At 32.4% G+C, this 27,488-nt stretch overlaps 1 protein-coding gene across 6 annotated transcripts in view; it reads left to right on the forward strand.

Annotated features, from left to right (window-relative positions):
- LOC142327464 (uncharacterized) overlaps window positions 1-27,488 on the forward strand; it is a 154,896-nt gene that overhangs the window by 17,347 nt on the left and 110,061 nt on the right. For all 6 annotated transcript variants that reach the window (XM_075370567.1, XM_075370585.1, XM_075370600.1 and 3 more), the window contains 6 exons: window positions 1,469-1,595; window positions 4,581-4,691; window positions 7,147-7,301; window positions 18,478-18,674; window positions 19,200-19,327; window positions 23,233-23,415. In XM_075370567.1, the coding sequence (XP_075226682.1) occupies window positions 1,469-1,595; window positions 4,581-4,691; window positions 7,147-7,301; window positions 18,478-18,674; window positions 19,200-19,327; window positions 23,233-23,415 (901 nt within the window). The remainder of the gene's footprint in view (window positions 1-1,468; window positions 1,596-4,580; window positions 4,692-7,146; window positions 7,302-18,477; window positions 18,675-19,199; window positions 19,328-23,232; window positions 23,416-27,488) is intronic.

Below are 27,488 nucleotides of genomic sequence, written 5' to 3' on the forward strand. Positions count from 1 at the left end.
AATTATTAATTATTTTACTGCAAGCAGATCATATTAATTTGAAAGTTAAATTTGTTTCTCTAATATTTCAAAAGATCAGTCTGTGGTTGTTTGTTGTAAATCTTTTTACTTTTGTTTCGTAGAAAATTTTATTTATTCGTTTTAAAATTATGATTTTTATGGATTTGTACATTTTTGCCTAAAAACCAGCAAGCCTTAGTTAGCCAAAAGGAAGGGTGAAGAAAGAAAAAGATCTTGAACTAATAAACTATTTGTAAATAAAGAACAAATCTTATGGAAACCACCATAATCAATGATACCATAATCAAGAAACCACCATAAATTTCTTAATTTTCCATTTTTCTTTCTTAATTTTCCATTTTTCTTTATTTTTTAGCCAATTTATTTTTTGAAACACACACATACATTTATGTATGTGTGTATTCTGAGTAGCCTAAAGAATATTAAATATTGTAAAGTGAGAATAAAATGCCAAAACAGTTAATAAATTTGTTTTATTAGATGCTGTAAATTTACAGGATAGAATCACAAAATTGTACAGTCAATAAAGGTTATTATTTGGGCATTTAAATTAGTTTAATGAAGCTGTCTATTTAACTACATTTATTAAAAGACAGATTCAAGGAAAATCTATCATAATGGCTCACTGTTTATTCTGAAATTTCAAACTAAAAAATAACCCTGATATAGCAACCATTATATCATGAGACATCACTCCCATGTGATTTACTTATTTTTCTTTAATAGAAAAACCCAAGAAAGGGCATTATTTGGCAACCATTGATGACATTACAAAAAATCAGGAAGTGAACTAAGGATGTTTCTAAAATACTAGATAAAACATCAACGATTGTTATGTTTGATAGAACTAATTGTAAGTAGATGAATAAACGTAGATGAATAAAGATGTAATTTCTGAAATAAATAAAAATTGTTACTGAACCTTTTTTTTTACTATACCTTGTATTCATGGACGTATATTTGGGTTTCATAATTTTCATCTCTGTGCAGGAACTGTAGAAGAACTATGCTGACATTATAATATTAGACACATTTTAAAAGTGTTCCTGATTTACTTATAATTTTAAAAGAAATTTTCTTAATTTAAAAAATGTTCCCCCAAAAAATTCAGTATTTTAGTTATGATATATTTTAGTATGTATTTTCGTATTTTAGTTATGTATTTTAGTATTTTAGTGGTGATACTTTATCACCACTGTTTTTATTATTGTTTGTGAATTTATAAAAAAAACAAGTCAAAATTATAAAGATTTTATAAGTGTGGTATTTTATGTAATTTTAAAAAAATATTACAATGTAGTAATATGTTATAAGTAATACAGTGCTCTTAGAATAAAATTCTTGTAATTTGATGTAGATGAAGTAAATGTAAAAATAATTTCTTATAATAAAAAAAGAAAAAAAAGTAGTATATGGTAATAAGAAGTTTGAAATCATTTGATTATAGGGTAAAGGTGCAGCAAAAACACCTACTGACTTAATATCTATAGAATTTGAAATCAATGATGTACCATCAACAGCTAGAAATCTTTTAACGAAGGGCATCACACAGGAAGAAATCAGTCACTTTTCAGGTATTCATAACCTAAGATATTTTTTCACATTTACCTTCTCAATTAACCCATACTGCTGTTTTGGCTTTTTACAAAGGTAAAACAAGATTAGACATAAGATATTAATTTCTGTTATAATAAATCAATCATTATAAGTATAATAACTTTGTTCGGCAGAGAACTTTGTCTCGTGAGATGTATTTTTAATTATTATATATAATATCTCTGTAGTAAAACTGTCATTTTTAAATTAATAAAAAGTTTTTCATTTCATAAACTGGCTGCCTGTAGTGCCAGTTTCATGAACAGGATAAACAGGATTGCACAATCTGTTTTTTAAAATGACACATTAGTTTTGCTTCATTTCTACTAAGTGACATCAGATTTGAGAATTGAGTTGAATGAAACTGTGAATGTAATGTAGAAAAATCAAGAAAAAGAAAGTTGACACAAGTGTCAATAAGCCAATCACAATTAATTATTTTAATCAGGGAGAGCAGCTAAATCTCTAATAGATTTTCATAGTTTACGAAATAGAAGTTGTAGGTTTGTTATGCACTTCCAGAAAGATATAAGTAAGTTTCATGTAACGAGACCTCCTTATGACCGAAAGAGCGTCAGAAGTAGCTTACTACCTACTCTGGATTTGGAGCATTTCACATTCTCCAGTAAGGCAGTGGCAGAGAGTCTATAGTAGAAATAATAAAAGAATTCATTTCTTTGACCTGAATTTGTTTTGGTTAATAGAAGAAAGCATTGTCATCCTCTACAGCAGTACTTGGTGAAACAGCATTGCCACACTGAAGACTCTTCTTGTGGCTTGGATGAGAGTTAACATCTGTAGACTGAGCAATAAAGTAATATAATAATGTGTTTTATCAAAAGTTTAGTGTGAAACAACGAAAAACATTTTTGGAAGTCTTAAATGCACATAATTTGGCCAAATAAAATTAGCTGTAGATCATTTATCTTATTCAATACATCATTATAATTTTATATATTGTTTAATTTTGTTATGAATGTGCAGATACTTAATGATTTTATTAAAATTTCTCTGGTCATTACTTTTGTTGTGTAACTCTTTATTTCTAATTTACGATGTATCTTTCTTTGTAGTAATGTAGGAACATTCATAAAGTAAGGGCCATCGGCTTATATTTAAATATTAGCAGGTCTGAACTTAGTTTCACGCATGCAGGACCATCTATTGGCTATTTACAAAGCCACTGCAATTGCTGTTTTGATTCTGTAGTCGTTTGTCTGCTGATGAATGCAGATTGCAATGTCCGCAACAATTGTTTCTCCTGCTAGTTGTGAAGTGCATGCTATAATTCAATTTTTGTGTGCAAAAGGATCCTCAGCTGCTGAAATTTATTGGGAGTTGTGCCTAGTGTATGGACCTACAGTAATGAGTGAAGTAAAAGTAAGACAATGGTGTAGAGACTTTAAAAATGGCCACACAAATGTGCAAGACAAAGAGTGGAGTGGCAAACCCAATATTCAGACCAATGAAATTGTTGAACAAGTGAACCGAAAACCAATGCAATTGACGATTAATGCTCTGGCTGATGAATTTCCACATGTTGGGACACACCGCTATCGACACGACTGTCATAAAAAAGTTCAGATATCACAAGTTGCGTGCAAAGTGGGTACCGAAAATGCTCACCGACATTGTTTCTTTGGACAAAGAGCAAAGAATGTGCAGTGAATGAGCGTTTTTGGACCACTATTGACAAGATGGAGATGATTTATTTTCCCACATTGTTATGGGCAATGAGCTGTGGATTTCCTACACCAATGCAGAATCGAAACAACAGTCAATGCAGTGGCACCATTCAAGTTCCTCAAAACTGAAAAAGTTTAAGCAGTCTCCATACTTGAGTCGAAAGAAGTTGGCTATTTTTTTTTTTGGGCCGAAAAGGGCATCATTTTGGTTGATTTCATGGAACATGGATCAACAATTAGAACTGATGTCTACTGCAAAACACTTACCAAACTGAGATGTGCGATCCAAAATTGACGACTCGGGAAACTGTCGTCCAGTGTAATACTCCTTCACGACAACATGCGTCCTCACACCACTGCCTTAACGAAGAAGCAGGTGTGGCAAGTTTTTGTATTGCATCACTGAAAAATTCTGGCAGTCTTTCTCAGATGCAAGTGGCCACAGCTTCCTTCATCTCATCATCGGTGGTGTAATGATTAACTTTGAGATCCCTTTTGAGATGAGGAAAGAAGTGGAAGTCCCACAGAACCAAATCTGGCATGTATGGCGGATGCAGGAAAGACTCAAACTTCAGCTTGTGGAGAGCCATCAGAGAGTTTGTGTGGTACCTATCATGCACAGATTTTATAATAACCCAATTGCTCGATAATATGACTTACTCATTCTTTAGATATCCTAACTGAGTAGCAATGCAGTGCTGGGTGACTCGCCAGTCACTTTGAAGCAAATCGTCCGCCTCCTTTCGTTGTTTCTCGTCAGTCACAGAAACTGGTCGTCCACTGTGAGTTTCATCCTCAGTTGTTGCTTTACCAGCTTCACATTCACAAAATTTCAAAGCCCACCTATTTACAGTACTCCTGTCAACAGTTTCATTACCATAAACCACTTTTAAACGATGAAAAATATTCGTAGGATTCACATTTTCTACTGTTAAAAATTTGATCACTGCGTGCTGTTTTAACCGTGTTGTCATATTGACCGTACTTGACTCCATTTTAACTGCTACTAAAAACAAACCAGTAAACAGATTTCAGCGTATTATCGCAGTTTTGTAGAGGGGGATTTTAGCTATAATGTGCTGCCATGCCCAATGCGATAGTACCATTTGTCTCCATGTAGCCTGCTAGTGTGCAAAATTTATCAGCCAACCCTCGTATTTTTATTTTATTTTTTACAAGTTCTATTATCAGTTTAAATCAGTTGATATTTTTGTTTAATAATCTCTAATATGATTGCTTTGCATTAACTGTAGATTTATGTTCAGTGACTTGTTTTAGGTGCTCTAATATCTACTCGTGGTCGTTACATTCATCCTGACGATAAAGGGAAGACTGGAGAGCGACCATTATATCTTTATATACAAGGACCTAATAAGCAGAGCCTAGATTGTAAGTAAATAATTTTATATTCTGTTTTATAATATTGCAGTAATATAATTTAATATAATAATGTAATTAGAATGTAAATTCTAATTCTTATCTTTAGAATTAACGTTCTAATTCTGAATGAATGTTCATTCAGAACATTATAAAGTTAGAAAACTTAAGTAATAATAACATTATTCTGTGTATGTCAGATATTGATAGTTTTAAAATATTACTTATTATGTACCAGCAATTAAGTTTTGTCTTGCTTTTTAATGCTATAGAAGCATTGAACTTGTGTATCAATAATGAATTTTGGTTAATGAAGAAATACCAAGCCCAGGTCAGGATATCTAACCAAGTATTTTATTTTATCATTGAATTGTTCAACCAGTAATTTTACCAAGGTAATGCTGCTAATTACTTAGTATCAGTTTTAGATCATCATATTTTATTCCCTTGGTTGGTTTACTAAATATATATGGACACTTAAACACAAAGCATATTTATGTTGTTTTAAATCACAAAAAATGTATATGCAGTGAAGTGAAACCTAAAACATCTTAAGTACCTTGATGCAGTTACCTACAACGAACATCAACTCCTTTTGCAATTTGTCTAAAACTGGAAAAGCTAATTGTACTTATTCTTTAAAAAAAAGTGGAAAATGTCAGTGTGTGCAGGAGACAAACAAATAAAAACAGAAAAAAAATTGGACAAAATTTTCTATAGGAGCTTGGTGAAACAGGAATTTCACATTTTACCAAGATATCCAAGATTAAATGAACAAATGGGTGACTGCATTTTTTGTGATGCATCTGCCATTGTGTGATTCCCACCACTCTGTATCACAAAGAGGATGTAGAATGTCTACTTAACACTGTTTGTTGATATTATGGCCTGTTGTGTATTCGTGATCTACAACTCTGCAAATTATCCATCTCTTTGATGATTGAGCTCTAGGGTTGTATCCATTCTCCCAAGATTTATCAACAGGTATCCAAGTATATTGGTTTTAAAGAAGTTGGGACTCTTGTCAGATTCTCCAATGCAACTTCAAAATGAATCTTTATGTTCAAGTAAAAGTAGCTTTTGCCCAAATTTCAAGGCCATTTTTTTCATGCTCAGTCATTCAATAAAATTGTATGCAGAAACCATTGATGCCTCAGTGTCATTTGCAATTTTTTGAGAAATTTTCTGAGATAGTCTTCCATTATCAAGCTATACATGATTGCATTTAGATTTCAGCTTGTTGGTTGTTTACTGCTACTTTGATCATATTCAGCTGAAGTTTGAGTATTTTGATAACACTTATACCACTTTTCATTTGTATAACCCCTATAACTTTGTCCCCAAAAGCCAAATAATTTTCTTCAGATGTCGCCAGTTTTGGTAGAACTAGATTTAGTAAGATTGTTCAATGAATTCTATCATTGTGCACAAAATAAAAATGTGGCAAACACATGTTATACTAATACACAATGGCTGCTGGACAGTACACAATGTGTACCAGCCACTTTGTTTGTTAACTGATAATTATTGTTGTCAATAATTAATTAGTTCAGTAATATTAATTATAAATTGTAGTTTTATTCTTACACAACCAGATTAAAAAAGTTTCCCAGATTTTTAAATTTAGAAATTAAAAAATAAATTGAAATTATGATTAAATTACAAATTATTATTATAATAATTATATTTTATAATTGATGCATGCTATTTATGTACAACATTTTCTTTATTTATCTACGTTAAATGAAGAATAAAAAACATCTTTTGATACAAAGCTCAATGAAAATTAACTGAATTAAAATGAAAAATTTGCAATCAAGAAAATAAACAGAAATATTTTATAGAAAACTTTGTTTTAAACATATAATCTCACAGTATTGCATCTGCTATAATACCATTTATAAAATAAAACTAAATAAAAACAATTAATATGTATAAATACGAATGCATTAAGATCATAATAAAAGTTTAATACTACAATTTAAAAATTGTAATTTTATGAGTATTTAAAGTTACCAATAAGTAGACAAAAGACTAAAAGCAAGTAACTTAAAACTATGCATCATCTAATGAGAATGAACATGAAATCATCAGCTGTGTATACTGCTTTGTGAGATGCAACAGAGCTTCGTTAAAATGTTATCTTCTACATGAAAAAATGATAAGTAATAATTAAAATAATTATTTTTTTTATTTTTTCTAATATTTTGATAATTTATTTAAAAGATAAGGTACTCAGATGTTTAAAAACCTAATAAATCTGATTGTATGATTGGATGACTTAAAAAACATATTTAGTAGTGCCAACTTTTCAGATGTTAGAATTCAACTTGTAGAACATTTCTTTATGTTTCATCAAAGACAGTTTTTAAAAAGTAGTTTAACTGGCTAGTAGTTTAAAAGGGGGTAGTTTAACTGTGCCCCCCTTTTATCTGCTAGTTATAATTTAAAATTGTTTGTTTCTCAGTGGCAATTCAACGTATCGATTCATTAATAAAAGAGGTAATGGAACAAGAAATGATGAAAATGAGACCTAATCAACCACCACATCAACCACAGACAGTTATGACTGCTATACCTCAGCCTGCTGCTATGCCTGTAATTATGTCGGTGCCTGGAGTTGTAAGTATATTAAATATTTTTATTTTCATGTGAATAAAATTTGGATTGCTCTTTGGTTATTTTTATAGTTTTCAATAATGTAATTTACATTGTGGTCATTGGAAGAATACAGAGTATTAGAAATTTAGAGTTTATTTACTTTTGTATGTAACAAGAGTTAAAAATTATTCTTCTCTAGAGAATAGTTTCTTCATTTTTTTATGGTTTATTACTTTGATACTTGCTGTTTTATTTTATGGTGTCTAACTTAAAAAATGTAACTTGTACAATTACATTAAAAGTATGTAGCTTTTTTAATATTAATTACGAAAGAAATTATTTATTTATTCATTTATAAATAAATAAAATTTATAAATTAAGTATTTGAACATCAAACTCTTTCATATTGACTTATACAGTAAATTTACCTGTAGTAAACTCTTAATTCCTCTAAATAAATTTAGGTAAAGCCTTGAATAACAACACTCTGTAACAGATTTTCTTGAAACATTGTTAAAAAATCTTATCTTGTTTTAATTAAAAAGTAAATTTTGTGAAATTAAGTTAAAATTCCTTCAGAATTTAAAGAAATTTTTTTAATTATCAGAACTGTGGAAAAACTGTAAATTAATAGGCTGATTGTTAGAATTTATGTAGAATAATTCTTGGTTTATTTTATGATAGAACAAATATCGACCACTCAGCCCAATATACTTGTTTCTAAAACTAGGAAGAGTGATCTATTTGATTTGGTATAATTATTCTAACACTGCTAATATTTTTTATTTGAAAGTTATTGAATATATTTTTGCGTATATCATTTTTCGGTTTTATGGTATTTAAAATGTGATATTCACATAAACCCTTTGGAAAATCATTCACACTTGTAATTATTAAAAAAAAATAATTTCTTTTAAATGGGAACCTAACAGAGCAGAACTTTTCGTCAGTGTATTATTTTTGGATAATAAGGTTACTTACTCTATTTTTTATAAGCAATATTTCTACCCTTTTATACTCTGTTTTTATAGGATAAGATTTTGAGTATAAGAATGCTAATAACAAACGAACTGCCTTTTGTAAAAAGGAGGATTTAACTGAAGAAAAGATTCAACTTTGTTTTTAAAGACTAGTTATAAGAAGTTAATTAATTACAAAGACACAATAGTAGCTGCTTTTTCAAGTATAAATGATCTTTATTCTGATCAAGTGTTAAAAAATTTAATACAAATAAAAATATTAACGACGCTCTTCTTACTGTTGAAAAGTGATAAGATTTCTTCTATTTGTCTGTGTTTCAGGCCAAACCTGTACCTCAGATTCTGGTCTGTTTTAGTGAGTTAATTTTTATTTTAGGTAATCCTTTTGTTAAAATTGAAATAGTTGCTTTATCTAAATCAGAAAGTTGTACTGCTCCTGGTCAGGATGAATTTGGTTTCAATTCTTTTTAAATTTTCCTCAAAATTGGATTCCTTTTTTGCTAGTTGTGTTTAATAATATATTTTAGAACGTCCTAAATCCAAATTATGGTCACTTCTCTTTATATATGCTTTACAAAAAAAACGGTAAAACCAATCCAGCTAAGTATAAGTATGTCTGTGGTTAATTGTACTCTTTTACACAGACTGTTGGAGCACTTAATGGCCTTTTTCGATCCTTCCCAGCCAGATAGTCTCAATGTGATTTTTGGAAGGAGCATGATTGCATCAACAATGTTTTTGCTTGCTCATTTGCATTTATTTTAAAGAAAAGATCAATTTATTTCTGTGGGATTCCAAAGAACATTTGATCTATTAATCATTGCTTTCTCTGGTTAAAGTTTATTTTATGTCGGTGTAATTCCAAAGTAAAGGTGAGGTTCTAGTTTGACTGGATATTCCACAGTCAAGAAGTTTTGCAGAGTGAAATTTTGTTGTTATTTCTATTTGTTATATTTGTGGCTGACAATATGGTTTTTTTTTTAGATATAAGGGATTTATCAGGTTAGAATATTGATGGTTACAATGAACTGGTACTCTTATTATATGCTGAAGATCTGATTATACTGGTGGATGCGCCAGTTAATATAAGGATGAAACATGGAGTTTTAGAAAAATAAAAAAATAAAAAAAATAGATTTGCTAAGACTAAAGCAATGCATTTTCATAAAGACTACCCATTAGATGTTACTTCTGAGTTTTATTATAATTATGAGCAGTTAACTGTTGTGAATAAGTTGTGTATTTGGATGTCCAGTTGATGAGTTTTTTTATCTTTGTTCAACATTCTATTTCAAGGTATAATATGGCACAGGTGTTTATAATATTCTTCTTAGCACTGAGGCTATATTTAACTCTACTACGCATTCCATATTATATTCAGTTCACTTTTAGGGTCTACAATACAGTGAATGCAATGAAAAGGCACAGATTAGTTCCTTTAAATAATTTTTTTCAGTTAATTAAATTTATCCCAAATTATATACTTTCTATTGAATTTGTATTACTACATATAGCTTCGATAATTTTAAAATTGTCAGTAAATCAGTTGTTTAAAATTTTAGGTGTGGAGAATTGCAGATATCTCAGAATTATTTATAATAGGCTACTGGAAATGATTCTTCATTTTCTAATAATATAAAGTTTAACTGGCCCACTTAAGATAAGCAATTTTTCATCAAGATTGACTTGATACATAGAATAGATAAAGATTTCAAGAAAATAAGAAAAGATTTTAATTGTATTACAAAAATGTATGAATTGGACCTTTTACATTAATGATTTACAGAAACATCTTCAAATTACAGAAAATATTATAAGTTTTCTTTATGTATTTCTGGTCCACTAAATTAGTCCCTTTTATTTTCTTCTATTTCTAATTAGTAAATTATTATTTAAACTGCATTCATCTATCAATTTTACTATTATATTAATCCGATCAATCCAAGTACAGAATTAATAAAATAATAAGATGACACCTACCTTATTCCGTAATCCAAGCAAGAGTGCTTTCACGATTACCTTGTATCATCAGCTGCTCTATATCATTTTTCAAATTGTTGGTTCCAAATTACACATTAAAATTTAAAACCCTATACTGTACATGAGATTTAAAATTGTTAAAAGATCCCTTTCCAATTCTCATGTGTAGTATAGGGTTTTTCATTTTAATGTGTAATTTGGAACCAATGATTTGAAAAATTATAAGTGCAACTGATGGTACAAGGTACTCGCAAAAGCGCTCTTGCTTGGGTTATGGATAAGGTAGGTTTCATCCTATTTTATTTTATTAATTCTGTACTTGAGTTGATCATCAGATTAATATAATTTGTATAGTGCAGAGGAATATGATTCCCAAAAGGATCGATTTTAGAAAAATAATTTTACTATTATATTTATTTATAAAAATCTTGCTCACTGTATAGAACTCTGTAAATCAGCTCTGTAAATATATAATCTAATGAAATTTTTATTAAACTAAATCTTAATGATATAAGCTATTTCTTTAAGTGCATTATAAATTAATTAACTGGAAAAATAGATGTAATAAAATCTGTTGTGAATATAATTTTGAGAATATTGACTTAAATAAACTACTTTTTTTAAAAATGGACTTATATTAAACTTATAGGAAAAAAACAGTGAAGAAATTTGGTCAAGATTGACTAAAAAATCATACAAAATCTGTTTAAAAATTGATTGCATATTTGTTATATTAATGGTTTAGGGTGTATGTGAGAATTATTACTCCTTGTTAACCTTGAAATAATCTCGTTTATTAATATACATATCCAAATAATGTTTTCCATTTCAGGAAGCAATTAAAATTGCTGCCATTTTTCAATTTCTTTTATCTCCTTATTGTTGTTACATGTTCAGATTTAATGTTGATTTGAGTTTACAAAACAAACAGAAGTTTTTAAAGGCAGGTTGAGAGGCAGCAGAAGAATAATCTTCCTACTTTTGGCATAAAACTTCCGGATTTATAACACTGAATGCATGAGTTGGTGTCATGATGAAGCAGACAAAATTTATATTGCTAAACTTCCTCCTGAAATTTATCTGTAGTGTTTTTTCACTTGTGTAACACTTAAAGTTTGTCCTTCAGGGAAAAATTTGTAGTGATTGATATGTTAGTGTCAGCAAGACCTTAATATTTTATTAGCCTTGACACACTTTTATTGGTTTTGGTGAATGTTTCCTGATCTATTGGAAAGATAATTTTACTTTAGGCATTGTAATAGTGTAACCCATGTTTTTATCACTTGTTACTAATCTTAAAATAATCTTTTGTCAAATTGGCACGCATTAACAACTGACAAAACTAACTGATATGTCCTGTTTGTTTCTGTGACATGAAGTAGGACACAGACTTATTGCAGTTCAGTGCATTGCCAATTTTAGAATTGAAATATAGCCTACTGCACTTTCTGCATACTGCATTTTCTGTTTCCTGTTTGGTCAAACTATGATTAGAAAATGCAAGTTCAGTTGATTTTTTGATATGAGAGGACTCTATTGATATTAACAGCCTTTGTGAACATAGATCATCATTGACTATCACATCCATTTTTAAATAGTTGTAATATTGCATTGTTAATACAATTTAAGGTGTAGGCAATAATTGCCTTAAACATGTTTCAACGGTTCATGTTCTGTTACAAATTTTTCTGAGTTTCTTACAGTATTTTGCATTAATGTGTTGTGATCACTTAAGTATAAAAAATTATATTTTTATTGTATTTCATAAGGTTTTTTACAATATTTCAAAAAGTTATCATTTGTGAGTGGGACAATTTTTTTTTAAATTCTTAAAGTTAAATTGTACTTAAAATCATATATTTAATTTAATAAACTGCTATCTCGTCAATGCAGTACTACATTGTTTTATCTTTTGGGCAAAAAAGGAAAAAAAGATTTTGTGTACATAACTTGAAAACTGATTGCTTCTTGGACTCAGAACGGAACGAACGCAAGAATGGCGGGAATTTTCCCAAAGGGGATTTTCTCTCCTGAGATTTCCAGCTGCCTGACTGGAGCACGTGTCTTGTATGTGAACATCACTGCCACCGATTTTTCACCATTGACCTTGATTCTCCAAATATCGAGCCACGGCTCTACTAGATCCTATTGCCATTGGAGTCTTCCGATCGCATAATCTACACTTCCGGATTTATAATAATATGCCGTGTCGTCTGTATATAGAGCTGTTTTGACTCCTTCCAATAGCGGCATATCATTGACGTAGGGCATATACAAGAATGGCGAAAGCATTGCTTTTTGGTGGACTCCAGCAGCTACGTCTCTGATGGAGGAGATTGTTCCCTCTACGCGTTCAACAAATTGTCGGTCTAGTAAATAAGACCATATCAATCTGACATACCAACAGGGAATCGTCATATGTGTGAGTTTATACAGCAAGCCGCTATGCCAAACTTTGTCAAAGGCTTTATTCAAATCTAGAAAAACGGTTGCAGTTACCGCTTTTCTATTTAGGCCTCCAACAAAGTCTGTTGATTATTTTAACCCTGTTGGAGGGTTGTCGAATGGCCCTCCTTGAACCCAAATGTCGCCTAAGTCTCTCCAGGAAAATCCTTTCGAATAGCTTTGACAACACTGGTAATAAGAAAATCGACCTGTAATTCTGGCGAAAGAGCAGACTTTTCACAGGTTTGGGTAGGCATACCACCTTTTCAGTTTTCCAGCAATTCAGAAAATATCCAATGTACAAGATTGACGTGAATATTGTGGTTATGGTCACTATAAGAGCGGGTGGAACGTTCCGGAATGCGTAGGCACCAATCCCGTCAACACTCGGAGCCTTTTCGGGGCTTGTGGCTTTGATTGCAGCGAAAACCTCTGCCTCAGTGACTTGGTCTATTTCTAGTGGGGCGTCCTCCACCTGTGCTATATAATCTACGAGGAAGGACCCCACCTCGGCTGTGTGGTCGTCGTTAGTGGCGGGAGGGGGTTTGGAGTAAATTGGTTCTCCAGGGTATCGGAGAAAACCTCTGCCCTGTCCGCCTACAAATATGCAAGAAGGCCTCGTTACCCCACAACTGGGTGGCGGGGCTTCTTTCCTTCTCATAATTTATTGTTTAGCCTGAACACCGAGGAGTGGTCGTTTGAGACCGAGGTGAGGTATTCATTCCACGAATCCTCTCAATGTTGTACCAGCAACTGTTTCACTCTGTCCATTTGAATATACAAAGCCCTTTTATCATCGGGGGGCAGGGTGATTCGGTATCTCCTCCTCAGTCAGCGCTTTTCTGCTATAGCATCAGAGACATGAGGTGGGAGATTACGGATGGGCCTCGTGGTCTTTTCCGTAGAGGTGTTTGACAATCATTGACAATGTGACGCGTTTGACAGTGTTGTCAATTTCCTCCGGTGTGGTCAGGAATAGGATGCACTGGTCTGTAATCCCGTTGGAGAGTTTCATAGAACCTTTTCCAATTCACTGACTTCGGGGTATAGTCGGGGGTCTCGACCGCCCTCTGCTTGACTCAACTCCAATAAGACAGGAGAGTGGTTCAAGCTGAGGTCTTCTATCATTTCAATCATGACTGGAGTTGTTACCGCCTTCATGATTGCGATGTTTAGTTCATCAGGTTTCGATCTGTTTGTTTGATGAACGAAGGTGGGCACCTCGGGGCCTATGACAACTAACCAGCATGCTCGTGCCCTTTCGTATAGCAACTTACCATTTGCACTTGTCAGATTGCTATTCCAAGATTCGTGCTTAGTGTTGAGGTCGCCCATGAGTATCATGGGCCCATTCCAATTTTCTAGCACAGCATCTAGATCTGCACCGGGTACCGCTGAGTTTGGTTTATTATAAGCCGAAATCAGCTGATACACCATACCTAGATGCTCCACATGTACACAAGTCTGCTCCATTACATTAGTGTAGAGGTCGACCCGCATGTGTATATGGCATCTGTGGACTAAAACTGCGGTTCCGCCGCTGGCAGGGTGTCCGGGTCGTACTGGCCTATCCAACCTATATGTAAAGTAATTCCGAATGGTCAGTTGTTTGTTCGCATTCAGTCACGTCTCAGACAACAGTATTATATCTATTAGTAGATCCTCGGCCAGACAGCAAAGTTCTGCCATCTTGTCTACTACTGAATTGGCGTTCCACTGTAGCAGTCTGAGAGTTTGCCTAACTATACCTAGATAGCAGATTCATGAGGCACTCTATGATGGATTGAATACAGTCCTTCAGAGATTTTGCTTGGAGCAGGCAGGGCAATATTGCTAGAATTTCCGGTAGCTTCAGATATGTCACCGTGTCATGGTCACCACCACATTTCATGCAGAGCTGTGCCCTGCGGCAATAGTTTGATGAGTGGCCGAACTGTTGGCATCTGTGGCATTGGGGTGGATCCCCTCAAGACACAAATGCGGTCACCTTAATTCTACAATAGAATAAGTTTTCCAGGTCATAAATTCCCCTGGTGGCTGGCGTTCATTTTAAGGTGATGAGGTATGTGGGGGGTCTCCCTTCTGTCCCTTGTTGTCAGCTTTTTAATTTAAACTGCCTTGTAACTAAGCGAGGTCAGTTCCTCTTTTACCTCTTCCGGGGTGACTCCATAAGGGATGCCCCGGATAACCACTTAGAGCTCCCTATCTTTTGGGAGCTGAAAGGAATTAAAGGCGACTCCCTTAGAATACAGAAAACTCTGTACTTCCCTGAAGTCGCCTTTGCTGCTTAGCTGCAGCCTTACAGAGAGCCCAGTACTTTTGGCTACCAGGCACCCTCTTATAATGGCAGAGATTGCTCTTGCCAGTGTTGGCCACTCCTTGGGGCAGTTCAACATGATTGGTGGGATTTTCTCCCGCCTAGTGACTGGAGGTTGTGAAGAATTTCCATCACTAACCTCTATGGTGGCAGCTCCTGTTTCAGAGCTGCCCCTAGTAGTGTTCAGCTCCTCGGAGGGTTGATCACCCATGGTTATCGACCTACGCTTTAGACGTTTTCTTGCTCCCACACCGTTATCCTCTCCTCCATCAGAAAACTCCAGGGAGGAAGAACAAGGGGGAGGAGGATGGGTTCAGATTAGATAGCTTTCCATTAAGAAAAAACGTCTGAAGAATATTGCTAAAATTTATGTTGATATTAAGTTATTTAACTATTTTTGATTTCGATGAAAAGTCTGTCGTAGAAAATTTAAAATAAAAACTAAGAAGGTTAAAACTAGAAGTAATTTAATATAATATAATTATTTATTATATTATATTTAATTTACATAAATTCCAATTTAATGGCTTAATTAAATTAAAATTAACTTATTATATGAAGTTAAATTAAGTAATATCAATTTAACAAAATATAATAACAGAGTTATTGTATTCTATAATTATAATATTAATATTTATAAATTAATTAAATTAAGTTAAGAATTAGGAATAAAATTACTTGCAAAAGTTCAATAGTATTCACTAATATATTAACTTACAGACATAAATAAAATTAGGAAGTTTTTAAACAAAGGTTTAAAACTTATCTGGTCGTTGACAATAGCTTTGGTATGTGGCTGAGGGCCTGGGTAGGCGTCCTAATGGGATGTTGCTGACATCACATGGTCATGGACACAGGTAGCTGGAAACAAAGCAGAATACCAACACACAAGCACTAGTAACACACACTAACGCAGGAGCACTATTTAACACAACCTTTCACGTTCACTTCTCAACAGAGAGTCCTTCTGGGACTCATGTTTGTTTGAACATTTTCCATTACTTTAATCAGAGAAATATGCCTGTAAAGGTTATCAGAAGCTTCTTTGTTGGCACTTGCTGAATAGAAATAAAAATAATTGTAATTAAATTTAAATGTTGTTAGTTGGAAAAATCTTATTTGATCTAGGCACACTTCCTAATTTAAAGGTAGTAAACACTGTTTTACATTTTAGTTTTGTTGCCATTTATGCTAAATATTTAGGCAGTAACACGATGTGAATGTGTTTCTTTATATTCTTGTCGATGTTGTAAAAGAAGAAGGTGCTCAAATTGTATTTTATCATTGGAAAAAAATGAAATTTCATTATTAATAATATAAGCAAAAAAATATATCTATAAATATTTTTTTGTTGAAAATTCAAATAATTTATCAACTCAGTGACCATTGTGCTAATTAAATTCAATATTAACTGAAACTTAACAATCATAACACTGTAAACAAATAGTAAGTAGCAAACGTACCAAATTAACACCAATAATCTATTTTTGTGGGATCCTGCATCATCAGTTGGTATTCTATTCTATAATTACATTAGAATCAGTTATTTTTAAAACATAAAAATTTAGAATTGCCTAAAATAAGTTAGCGTTTAGGCAATTCTAAATTTTGGTGAACCTCAGTTATAGTTTAAGCAATTATAAACTACTGATGATGTGGGACTCCATGAAAATCGATTATTGTTGTTAATTTGGTAAGATTACTGTTTTGGTGGTTAAGTTTCACTTAATATTAAAATATATATATATATAACTTTATCTAAATATATACTTCTTAATTTTTTTTTAGAAAAAAAAAAATATATTCATTTATATTGCACTTACTGTGCAATTTGAGGTAGTAAGCATCGTACAATTTTTCAACTGGTTATTGAAGTGAGAAATCAATTTTACATAAAAAATTCCAGTAGGTTTGTTATTTCCACAAGTTTTCTTCACCAAAGATGAATTTAAAGATTTGTGGGTAATAGTAAAGAATATATCTTGTGGAAGTACATTTTACAAGTTATCTTCTTCATGTAGAAAATGATTGAATAAAGAGCATGGTGAATAAATCAATGCCTAGAAAAAAAATTATATATTATAAAAGTAATTGTTTATATTCTAAATTATCTTGTAGGATCATTCCTTATTTAATATAGAATTAATTAACTCATTTATTGTGAGAAAATGAATTTTAACTTGTATGGTGTTACCACATATGTGCCTAACTTAATATTGGTGGACAGCAACGATAGCAGCTCAGATGTCAGTGGAAGTACAGTACACGTATGTGCTTGCACAGGCGTCACTCCTGTTGCACAGATGACCACGCAATTCTCCCACCGTAGCGGCGCTGCAGCTCCCACCATTCTCAGGCTCCAATAAAAGAGCGTGCGTGAGATTGAATTTTTAATTCATTGTTGACCACCACCAGGAGAAGACCAAGAAGAAGATGGAAGAAGACAGAAGAGGTTCCCTGACCACTTCAATGTGGGACCTCCTGGCGGATGCCAACATCGCCGCTACAGCAGCAGGCCTGGCCGACCCACCGAGGGAGTCCCTGGACCTGGATGCTGCCTTCTCACTCCAGCTTGCCAGGCTTCAATTGCCCTGGCCGGTGGACTCAGCAGCAGGAGCCGGCCCAGTGTGGGATCACTTGGGGAGAATCGCCTTGGCCATGCCAGCAAAAGATGATTAACACCGACCCAACACTGTGGGGCTGTGGGGACCACCATTACCACGCTGTAGTGAGGACCCAACTGCCTTTGAGGGGAAGCCGAGTTTGATTTCAGTAGACAAGCCACAACTCCCCGACTACAGCCAAGTCAACTTTGCTGAAGACCAGCTTCCAGATCCAACGCTCTTCTCAGAACTAACACAAAAATGGTCCTTTTATTTATTTTTTAGGTTGTAAATTGCATCTGGCTGTTGAAGCCATTTGATGACAACAGCCCTTCTGAGAGCTACCGCAAAGTTAGAAATTGAAGACAATGGAAAAAGGAAAAATCTTACGCTGTTCAAGTAAAGTGTGTTGGATCTGACTTCCATTCTGGTGTAATTAAAATTCATTAAACTCTGAGATTATTAATTGGAAGTTGTGTTAAATCAGTTTCACATGATTTTAACTTTGCCAATTTTCTTCTTTTTTTTTTATTCACAATATTCTTCTACAAACTTGACTCAGGTGATAGTGATATAACCTGTCACTTAGAAATGTGGAAGAAATGTGGAAATGTGTTAGAAATGTGGAAGTTGAGTAAAAATGTAAAAAGTTAAGTGATGATGATGAAAATTTATATCTGTCTTTATAAAAAGTAACTTTTTATTATAATATCAGTCTCATTATGGAGTCTTTAGGTATAAAGCAGTAATTTTAATGTATAATGAGGCTTGAGGTATTTTCATCGGTAATCGTATTCTTAATTTTCTATTTCATTGGTACTAATGTATTGTGTTATTACTATTTTTTGTTACATTATTTCTACTACTAATAGGAAAAAGTGCTTGTTGGGTTGGATCATGCTCCACCATCATTTGATGTACGCAATAAAGTACTCGGTCCTGGAGGAGCTAATCTCCAATATATTAGTAATGAAACTGGCACTGTGGTTACTCTAAGAGGAAGAGGATCTGGTTTTCCTGAGCCAAATACTGGTCAAGAATCACCTGAACCACTTCATTTGTGTGTTGAGTAAGTATTATTCTTATATCAGCATTTAATACATATTTTGAGTACCATAAGATTAAATTAAAGAAAAACTTGTAATAATTACATTTACAGACATAAGAATGTGGTTTTGTAGAAACTTCAAACTTTGATCTTTCATTGAACCTACTTAGCAATTTAAAAAGGATGTATGATTGGTTGCTAAAAAAATGTTTGCCAGTCAGTAATTGAAAAAACTTTGGTACTAAATATTCAGTGTCACTCATAATAATTAAGAGTGTTACAGTTTAAACTAGATAAGAATTTAATACAGTATAAAATAAGCCTCAATCTAATATACAGTATTAAAAAAGCTTCATTGTAAAGGTCTTCTCATTATTGGTCATATACATTATTTAAAACTTCCATGATGTCCATTGCTGTTTTGTTTCTTAACGGTAATTATTTTAGACAGCCTCTCACCTTTATTAGGGACTAAATGCTATGCAGAAAAAAGATTTAGTTTATATAAGCTGTTGGTCTATTATTACCATTTTGTATAATGTTTAGGCATTCAAAACCTGAAGTTCTACAACAAGGGAGACAGTTGGCATTTAATCTCATAGAGACAATACAGCAAGAGTTTGCAGCAGCTCATGGACAAGGAATGCCGCCGCCATCATTGATAATGCCACAAGGTATAAAAAGGAAAATATTTTTGATATTGTAAAATAAATCTGTAGCTCATTAATATTTTTTTTTACTAATAAATTCATGCTTTTTTTTGCTTTCCTGTCTTCTCAATTTCTTTTATTAATTTGTGTTATATTTAAATGATGTGGTTTTCTAGTGAAATTACATCATGTGCCTCGACACAGATTAGTCTAAAAAAATAAAAATGTTAGCAGGTTCGTGGCTGATTTCTTTTTATTCCTTTTCAAAATAAAACATTCTTTAGTAATTAAGAATTTATTGAATTGCACAATAGTGGCCAAACATAGTTGAATTATTAACCAAATATTATATTTACTACTTTTTTTAAGATTTTTCTTTTTCATAAACCACTTTTACTGTATTCATTACAACATGTATTTAATGCATATCCTACATATACTGTACTTAGTAGATGAAAAAAAAAACAGTTAAATTCATATTTATTCGTATGAAAAGGTATTTTTAGTTTCATCACAAATGATTGCATGTTGCTGCTTTGCTTTTTAATCAAAGCATTCAAATATTTTGATGATCAAGCATTCTAATTATTAAAATACGGAGTAATTTACAGTAATTCTTAATATTTTTGTTGTTTTAGGTATTCTCAGAAACTAGCAATTAAACGAAAAAAAAAAAAATCTGGATTAAGGAACACTGGGAGATTACAATTTCTTTTTATTAATAATTTTTGTATCCTGAACTGTCGGGACGAGATTTTCCCCATGCTATTGCTTTATTCAATTTAGGTTTATGGTTTATTGGTAAATAAAACTTCTTCTGGAGGAGGGGTTACAGAGAAAGGGGAAGGTTGCTGGTAGGAGGAGGTAACGAGTTGGTTAATTAAATGTTTAACCAAACAATTCCACTCTTACTTTATTATAGTGGAGAAGGAACTTGACCCACCCAGCATGAGCTAAAGCTGTTCATTGGCTTGTTTACATAAGACAAACTTCCTCTCCATACTCACTTGTGTGATAGTTGTATAAAAGGTGTTGCCAAATACCAGAAATGCACTCACTACAGTTTCCTTTTTAAAGCAGTCATCATTCCTGCTGACAAGCTGATGCATTCATCAGCAGGTCAGCTTGTCATTTTATGACTAAAATGCAAATGTTTTGCTTTAACAATGCCCTTCTTTGCAGTTAATACTCCAATCATTTTTAAAACCAATTAGGAGAGACTGTTAGATCTATAGGTCTTGCCATCTCAATAATCTATCTGTGCCTGTTTAGGTGTGAATATTACTTCCATGAAGTTCTAACTACTAAAATTTAACCAAGCACTGTTCTAATTCAAATTGTTATGCAAGATAGTATAAGGCCCTTTCTCAGCTGTGCAATAAAGATGCCGTCACCTCCATTAATATTGAAATGTTACAAATAAGCTTATCCTGTAGGAAAGGCTTATATGCCTCTGTCCTACCCAGGGTGTTTGTATCATTAATAGATATGATTTCTTTATGTGAAGAGATGAGCTAAAGCAGCCAAGCCACCCTGCTGCAATGTAAGTTTATTTGAATGATTTTTTATCCCTCTTCTAAACATTGAACAGGGAAATTAGTCCCTTACAAGCCAAAACTAGCTCTGAAATATGATGTTTTCAAAGATTCAAGGGATCAGACAATTCACCAACACTACTAATCTGAACTGCAGTACACTCTTGGAATTGATAAATCTTACTCAAAATTGTCTTTAGATGCCTATTTTGTTTGGTCGAGAATCAAGGTCTTTCCTAGCAAAAGGTTTTGGGATCTAGATTGTGACCTCCATAATGCAAAGAATCAATTCATTGCCATTATTGGTATGGGAAACAGTATTCGCTCATAATTTGAGTTCTGAAATAGCTTATTTTATCATGTCTTTTGATACAACCATTCATACAGGTCTGGATGAGAGCACGTTTTCATAAGAGTACAGATAAAATTTTGTTGAAATCTGGTGATTTAGTAAAAGCTTTGATAAGGACTTCCTGAAGGCTCTTCAAGATACTTAACCCTGGCATACTGTCAATTTTACAAAGGTCAAATCCTCTTTGTAACTATTTCCTTCTTGGACTGAGAAGCAGGCTTCTTGATATCCAGTAGGGTCTTCACTTTGAAGACCCAGTAGAGGTACTTATTATCCTGTAGGGTCTTCACTATTGATGTCCCTCTTGGTTCTTTACTTTCTAAAGATGGTGCTATCATTTAGACCATTTATTTTTTGTACCTACCCAAGCAGTTCCTGTTGGGCTGATCAGCAACTATCGGAGGAAGTAAGACTTTTTCCTTTTCCTATTGAAGAATCCCACTTTTTCCTGTAATCTCGAATCTAGCTTTCAGGTGTCAGTCCTGACTACATTACCCAATATAAAATTAAAATATTGCTCATAAAGTTTATTTTTTATTAGTCATACCACATTTAGAAACTTAAAAAAGTTATTTTATTTGTAGGATATTTTATTGTTTTTAAATGGTTATTTTTGTTTAGGTAGGTTGGCCAATTTTGTACTCTAGAGTTTTGCAGAAATATAAATAATTAATTGTTTTTTCCAAAGGTGTTAAGTTTAAAAAAAAGCATGTTAATCTGCTTAAAACATTGTATGTCGCGATCATTTCCAGAGTGATTCAGGAGGATAGGGCAATACTTTGACAACTCATTCTAGAGGCTAAAAATAAGAAAAAAGTTCATATAAACATAGGTCCAAAAACGCTTCGTTAGTGAGTTATACAGTGTGAAAGATTTTGCCCGAGTTTCAGTTCCTAAGGGTAAATTGGCTTTTTGAAATTCTGGGAAGGTCAATTAAGGGGCAAATTCAATTGTTTCTTATGGTTTTTGAGCTGGGAAATCGAAAAAAATAGGTCCCAGAACTGTATCTCTCTTAGTTTCTAAGATATCCCATGTAAAACACCAAAAATAGGGTCAAAAAACACATTTTTTTATGTTTGATGTACAGTAACGTTGTTAAATTGGCAATAAATCATACATTTTTTAAACATAAATTATAGAGAATTTAATTATAAGAAGATTGATGTAAAATAATGTCAACAAAAAAGAAATACAATTTTAAACATGTTGACTTTTATTAACATAATAAAAGTCAGAGCAAGCTTACAGCAGCCTCACACCCAGGAGGCTCCTAATCAGGAGAAAACTCAGTACCCCCAGTCCTTATTTTACCCCCATTTAGTGAGGAAAATCCTGATGTGTGTGAAATATTTCATACAATATAGGAAAAATGTTACATATGTAATATGCCCATGAAACTTTACAAAGACTCTACATGTTTTTCTAAGTTTACTATAAAAAAGATGTCATTTTTACATAAGACCTAATGTATGTAGTTCATTAAATATGGTTTAGTCGTACATTAAAGTATGAGAATGATTTAGCTCAGTACTCAGTAAAAGTATTAATCTCATTGTGTGACAGAGAAAGAAATTATTTTTGGAACTTAACTATTTAATTAGTCTTTGGGGACACACTAATGAGTTTGACTAGAAACTTTGTAAAGACCCCCACACATTTTTGTAACATACTATAAAAAAGCTGCCATTTTGATATGACAACTAATTTAGTTCATTAAATTTGATTTTTGTCATGCATTAAAGTATGAGAATAATTTAGTTCAATACTCAGTAAAAGGATTAATTTCATCGTGTGACAGAAAAAGTAATTATTTTTAGAAAATAAATTTTCTAAATTTATTTTCTACCTGGAAGAAGTTTTTCTACCTGGAAGAAGTAATTTTTGAAATCACAAAATTTTAATTAATATCTGTGTATTTAGAATTGTAATTGTTTAATTGTGCATCCACATGAGTTTTAAAGATTACTTTTAATATTTTTTTTATTTTATTATAAAAGAAATTGCTTTTATGTTAGTTTTAAATTTCATATTTCGTGACACAGGTTATCATACCATGAATGTGGGACAGCCAGGAGTTGGTGTCAGTGGTGCAGGTGGCATGTTGGCTGTTCAGCAGCATGCTGATCAAACAATTCATAATACTAACTCAGCTGCAGGACCTCCAGGAGCTCCTGGTGTAGTTGCTACTTCTATCACTGTTCCAGTTTTTACACAACAACATGCTGGTATTAAAACTGTGAAATATTTAAATAAATATTTTTAATATTAAAATTGGAAGTTGTTTAATAGCATTACCTGCAAATAATTCAATAATAGTTGAGAACATTATAACATCTTTTTAAATGAATTTTAATGTATATTTTACAACTAAAAATGTAATACAGTAAACTGTACTTATTTTCTAATTACTTCTTATATTATATTATCTAAGTATTTATAAAAGAAAAAATATTATAGAAGGAAGTATTGTTTAGTAAACAATTATAAAAATATAAATATTTCTGTGAGTAAAGCAATAATCAGATGAGAACTACTTCAGGTCAGAAGCACTTCTTTTCACTGAAGTCTTTCTTCAGATTGTACGTTATAATAAAAGAAACAAATAAAATACAAATACAAAAATATGAACCACCAACTCTAATCATAAAAGATAAAGATGGTAAACCCTCACACGATAATAAACAAAATACGGAAGTATTAGTTAAATTGTTCAAAACACTACTAAATTGTGAAGAACTCAAAGCACTTCCAAATTGACACAAACACACTTATCAAATCAAACTGAAACCAAATAAATCCACCTACACTAAAAGAACTAAACAAAGCGTTAAAAGAAATGAAAAATCACAAAGCTAGCAACTTTGGAAATACTGCTCCAAGGAGACTAAACAGTCACTAGTAGAAAATCTCAAAAAACCTGGAAGAAGAAAAATTACATAACACTAGACTACTGCACTCATACACTCACTACCCAAGAAAGGAGACAAAATACACCCCAAAAATTACAGAGGAATTTCACTATTAGATTGCACATATAAAATACTGAATAAAATAAAAGATCAACTCGAAAATGAACTGGGAGAATATCAGGGGTGATTTAGACTGTGGAGAAGCTGTCCTGAACAAATAATCACTCTCAAATTAATAATGGATGTACACAAAATGAAACAAAGGCAACTAATAATATCATTCATAGATTTCCAAAAAGTCTACAACAGTATTTATAGACCATCAATGCTGACAATACTAAGAAACTTAGGATTACACCCGAAACTAGTAAAAATGATAGAACTAACGTTAACTGACACATACTCCAAAATAAAATTGAGGAGAAATATCAAAACAGATTTAAGACAAGGAGATGGACTATCCCCACTGCTCTTCAACTGTGCCCTAGAATATGCAATGAGAGAATGGTACAAAAAAAGACCCACCACACGTAACAATTGAAGCAAGGAAACATGTAAACCATATCAAAGTAAACTGCCTAGGATTTGCAGATAACTTAGCGTTTCTAGCTAATAACATTGCAGAAGCTAGAATCCAAGTAACTTCATTGGAAGAACTAGCAGGAAAAATAGGCCTAAGAATATCATATGAAAAGACTAGAATAATGGTCATAAATCCGCTGGTATTGAACCACATAATCATAAACGGACACAAAGTCGAGATAGTTGAACAGTTTAAATGTTTAGGAGAAAATATCACACATAACCTCAAAGAAAAAATAAACTGGAAAGAAAGAGCATGAAAGCTCAATTATGCACAAAATACCACCAAAACAACATATAACAAAAGATGTACCTCAATACATACCAAACACAAACAGAATGGAAACAAATATGGCTCAAGAGGCCTGTCTCAAAGCAATAACCTTAGCAAGTGTATTTAATTTTTTTTTTTGTAAAGTAAGGATTGATGTATAATTTATCATTTTTAAAACACAAAATCTTTGTTTCACTGCAACTAACACATTGTACACGAGGTATGTTAAGAAAATAACCGAACATTTTTAATTACGTCCCAGTGGAGACATTTAGTGACATGTGGTTGGCAGTATTGTGTTCAGCATAATCTCCTCTGTAATCACATGATCTTGGATTGTTGATATCTTATTTAGATTTTGTGTTATTGTTATTTGAGTGCAATGTGTTTCAGTGTTAGTAGTGATTTTTCCTTTAAGGTCGTGGATGTTTTAAAGAACTTCAAAGGAGTGACATTCAAAATCACATTTTATTTTGTTATTGCTCCACTATATGAATTTATTAAAATTCTTTGCTTTTTGAAAAAATATTCATGATTTTGGAATGTTGTTCCTAGTGTTCATACTGGTCCATATCTGTTTTTTTTCATATTTCTCTTTTGATACCCCCCAACATTTATGTATTAGCCTTCCAGACCAAGATCATTTAGATTATGCTTTCTCTTCAACAGACTGAACATCTTTCTTATATCTTTATCATTACTTTGCTTTCCATCTTGACAGTCTTACTAAAAATTTTATTTATGTTATGCTTCAGCTGTAATATCTAATAGTCTATTTTGTTAAATTTTCCACCAACCAATTACTAAAATCACTCTGTTGCTGTAATAATTCTATGAGTCGTTCATTTTACTCATCTGTAGCATTTGATATGATATAAAAGCACCTTTTCATCATAATGTCATGGATCACCATGACTTTGTTTCTTTTCTTGTTGTAATCCATTATTAGCCTGAGACTCATGAAGTGGACAGGACAGTTCCTCCATGATCTGAAACCTCCCTGGTATTCTCCTAGTTTTTTTCTTGAGTTGTAAACCAATCCTGTTGAGGATGATTCTTGAAAGAATTTTGTATGGTGTGTCTAGGAGTTAGATTCCCCTGCAATTGTTAAGGTATGTTTTGTCCCCTTTTTTTGTATAGTGGATGGATGCCTCTTGTTCAGTGTTCTGGTAGTTCTTCTTTGATCCAGATATTGATAAACTGTTGATCAAGGGCAATTTTTGCTGATCTCCATGCATATTCCCAGATCTTTACAGATCTGTGAATGCTGCTTTGTAATTCTTCATTTCACTCAGTGCTTGGTAGACTTCTTTTATTGTGGGAGGGTTGATGTTTTCTCATGGTGTTGTTATTGGAATGTTGATGTTGAAGTTTAGGAGTTCTCAGTTCTTTGCAATTTAGCAGTTTGTTGAAATAATATTTACCTAGGATTTTTGTGTTGTCTTTATTGTTATGGACCAGTTTAACGTTTTCATTTTTTATTAATATTGTTGGGGGTTCATATTTTTAGAGCTAATGTTTTAAAGTTTTGTAATATCTTGACTGTTTTTATTGAATTCTTCTTCTATTGACTTCAGTGTATCTTTATGGACTTGTCCTTTTATTCTTCTTAAGGTTCAGGTGATTTCTTTTCTTTGTTTTACTAGATTTTGGAAGGATATTTCTGATTTTTGGGATTGTTTAAATAGTTATGTTTGATGTCTTTTCTCCACTGTTTTGCCACATTCGCTGTTCCACCATTGATGTTTTTTACAGGATTTTATTGAGGCTAATTCTTCTACGATTTGTTTAAGGTTGTTGACTAAATCTTTGTGTTGTCTTTATTGTTATGGACCAGTTTAACGTTTTCATTTTTTATTAATATTGTTGGGGGTTCATATTTTTAGAGCTAATGTTTTAAAGTTTTGTAATATCTTGACTGTTTTTATTGAATTCTTCTTCTATTGACTTCAGTGTATCTTTATGGACTTGTCCTTTTATTCTTCTTAAGGTTCAGGTGATTTCTTTTCTTTGTTTTACTAGATTTTGGAAGGATATTTCTGATTTTTGGGATTGTTTAAATAGTTATGTTTGATGTCTTTCCTCCACTGTTTTGCCACATTCGCTGTTCCACCATTGATGTTTTTTACAGGATTTTATTGAGGCTAATTCTTCTACGATTTGTTTAAGGTTGTTGACTAAATCTTAGAGTTTATCCGCGATTGTTATTTTTCAGTTGCTTTTTGGTAATTTTCATTCTTGATTAGTTGGGTAGGGTTCCATTTTTCATTTAGTTTTAGGGGCTTCATTTTGTTGCTTTTTTTAGGAAGTAAATTTAATTTTGGTTACATAGTGATCTGAGCATGTGTCTACTCCTCGGAAGACTTTTAAGTTGTAGATCTTGTGGGGCTGTTTCTCCATGAAGACATGGTCTAGTTGCCAGTTGCCCTATTGTTATTTATTTCCATTATTTCTAAATTATTGTATATACCTGTAATTTTATGTTTACTTTTTATATGGTGATCAGTTACTTTTGAAAACTTATTATTTCCTC

Source organism: Lycorma delicatula, chromosome 1, assembly GCF_047948215.1.
Source record: "Lycorma delicatula isolate Av1 chromosome 1, ASM4794821v1, whole genome shotgun sequence".
Classification (NCBI taxonomy): domain Eukaryota; kingdom Metazoa; phylum Arthropoda; class Insecta; order Hemiptera; family Fulgoridae; genus Lycorma; species Lycorma delicatula.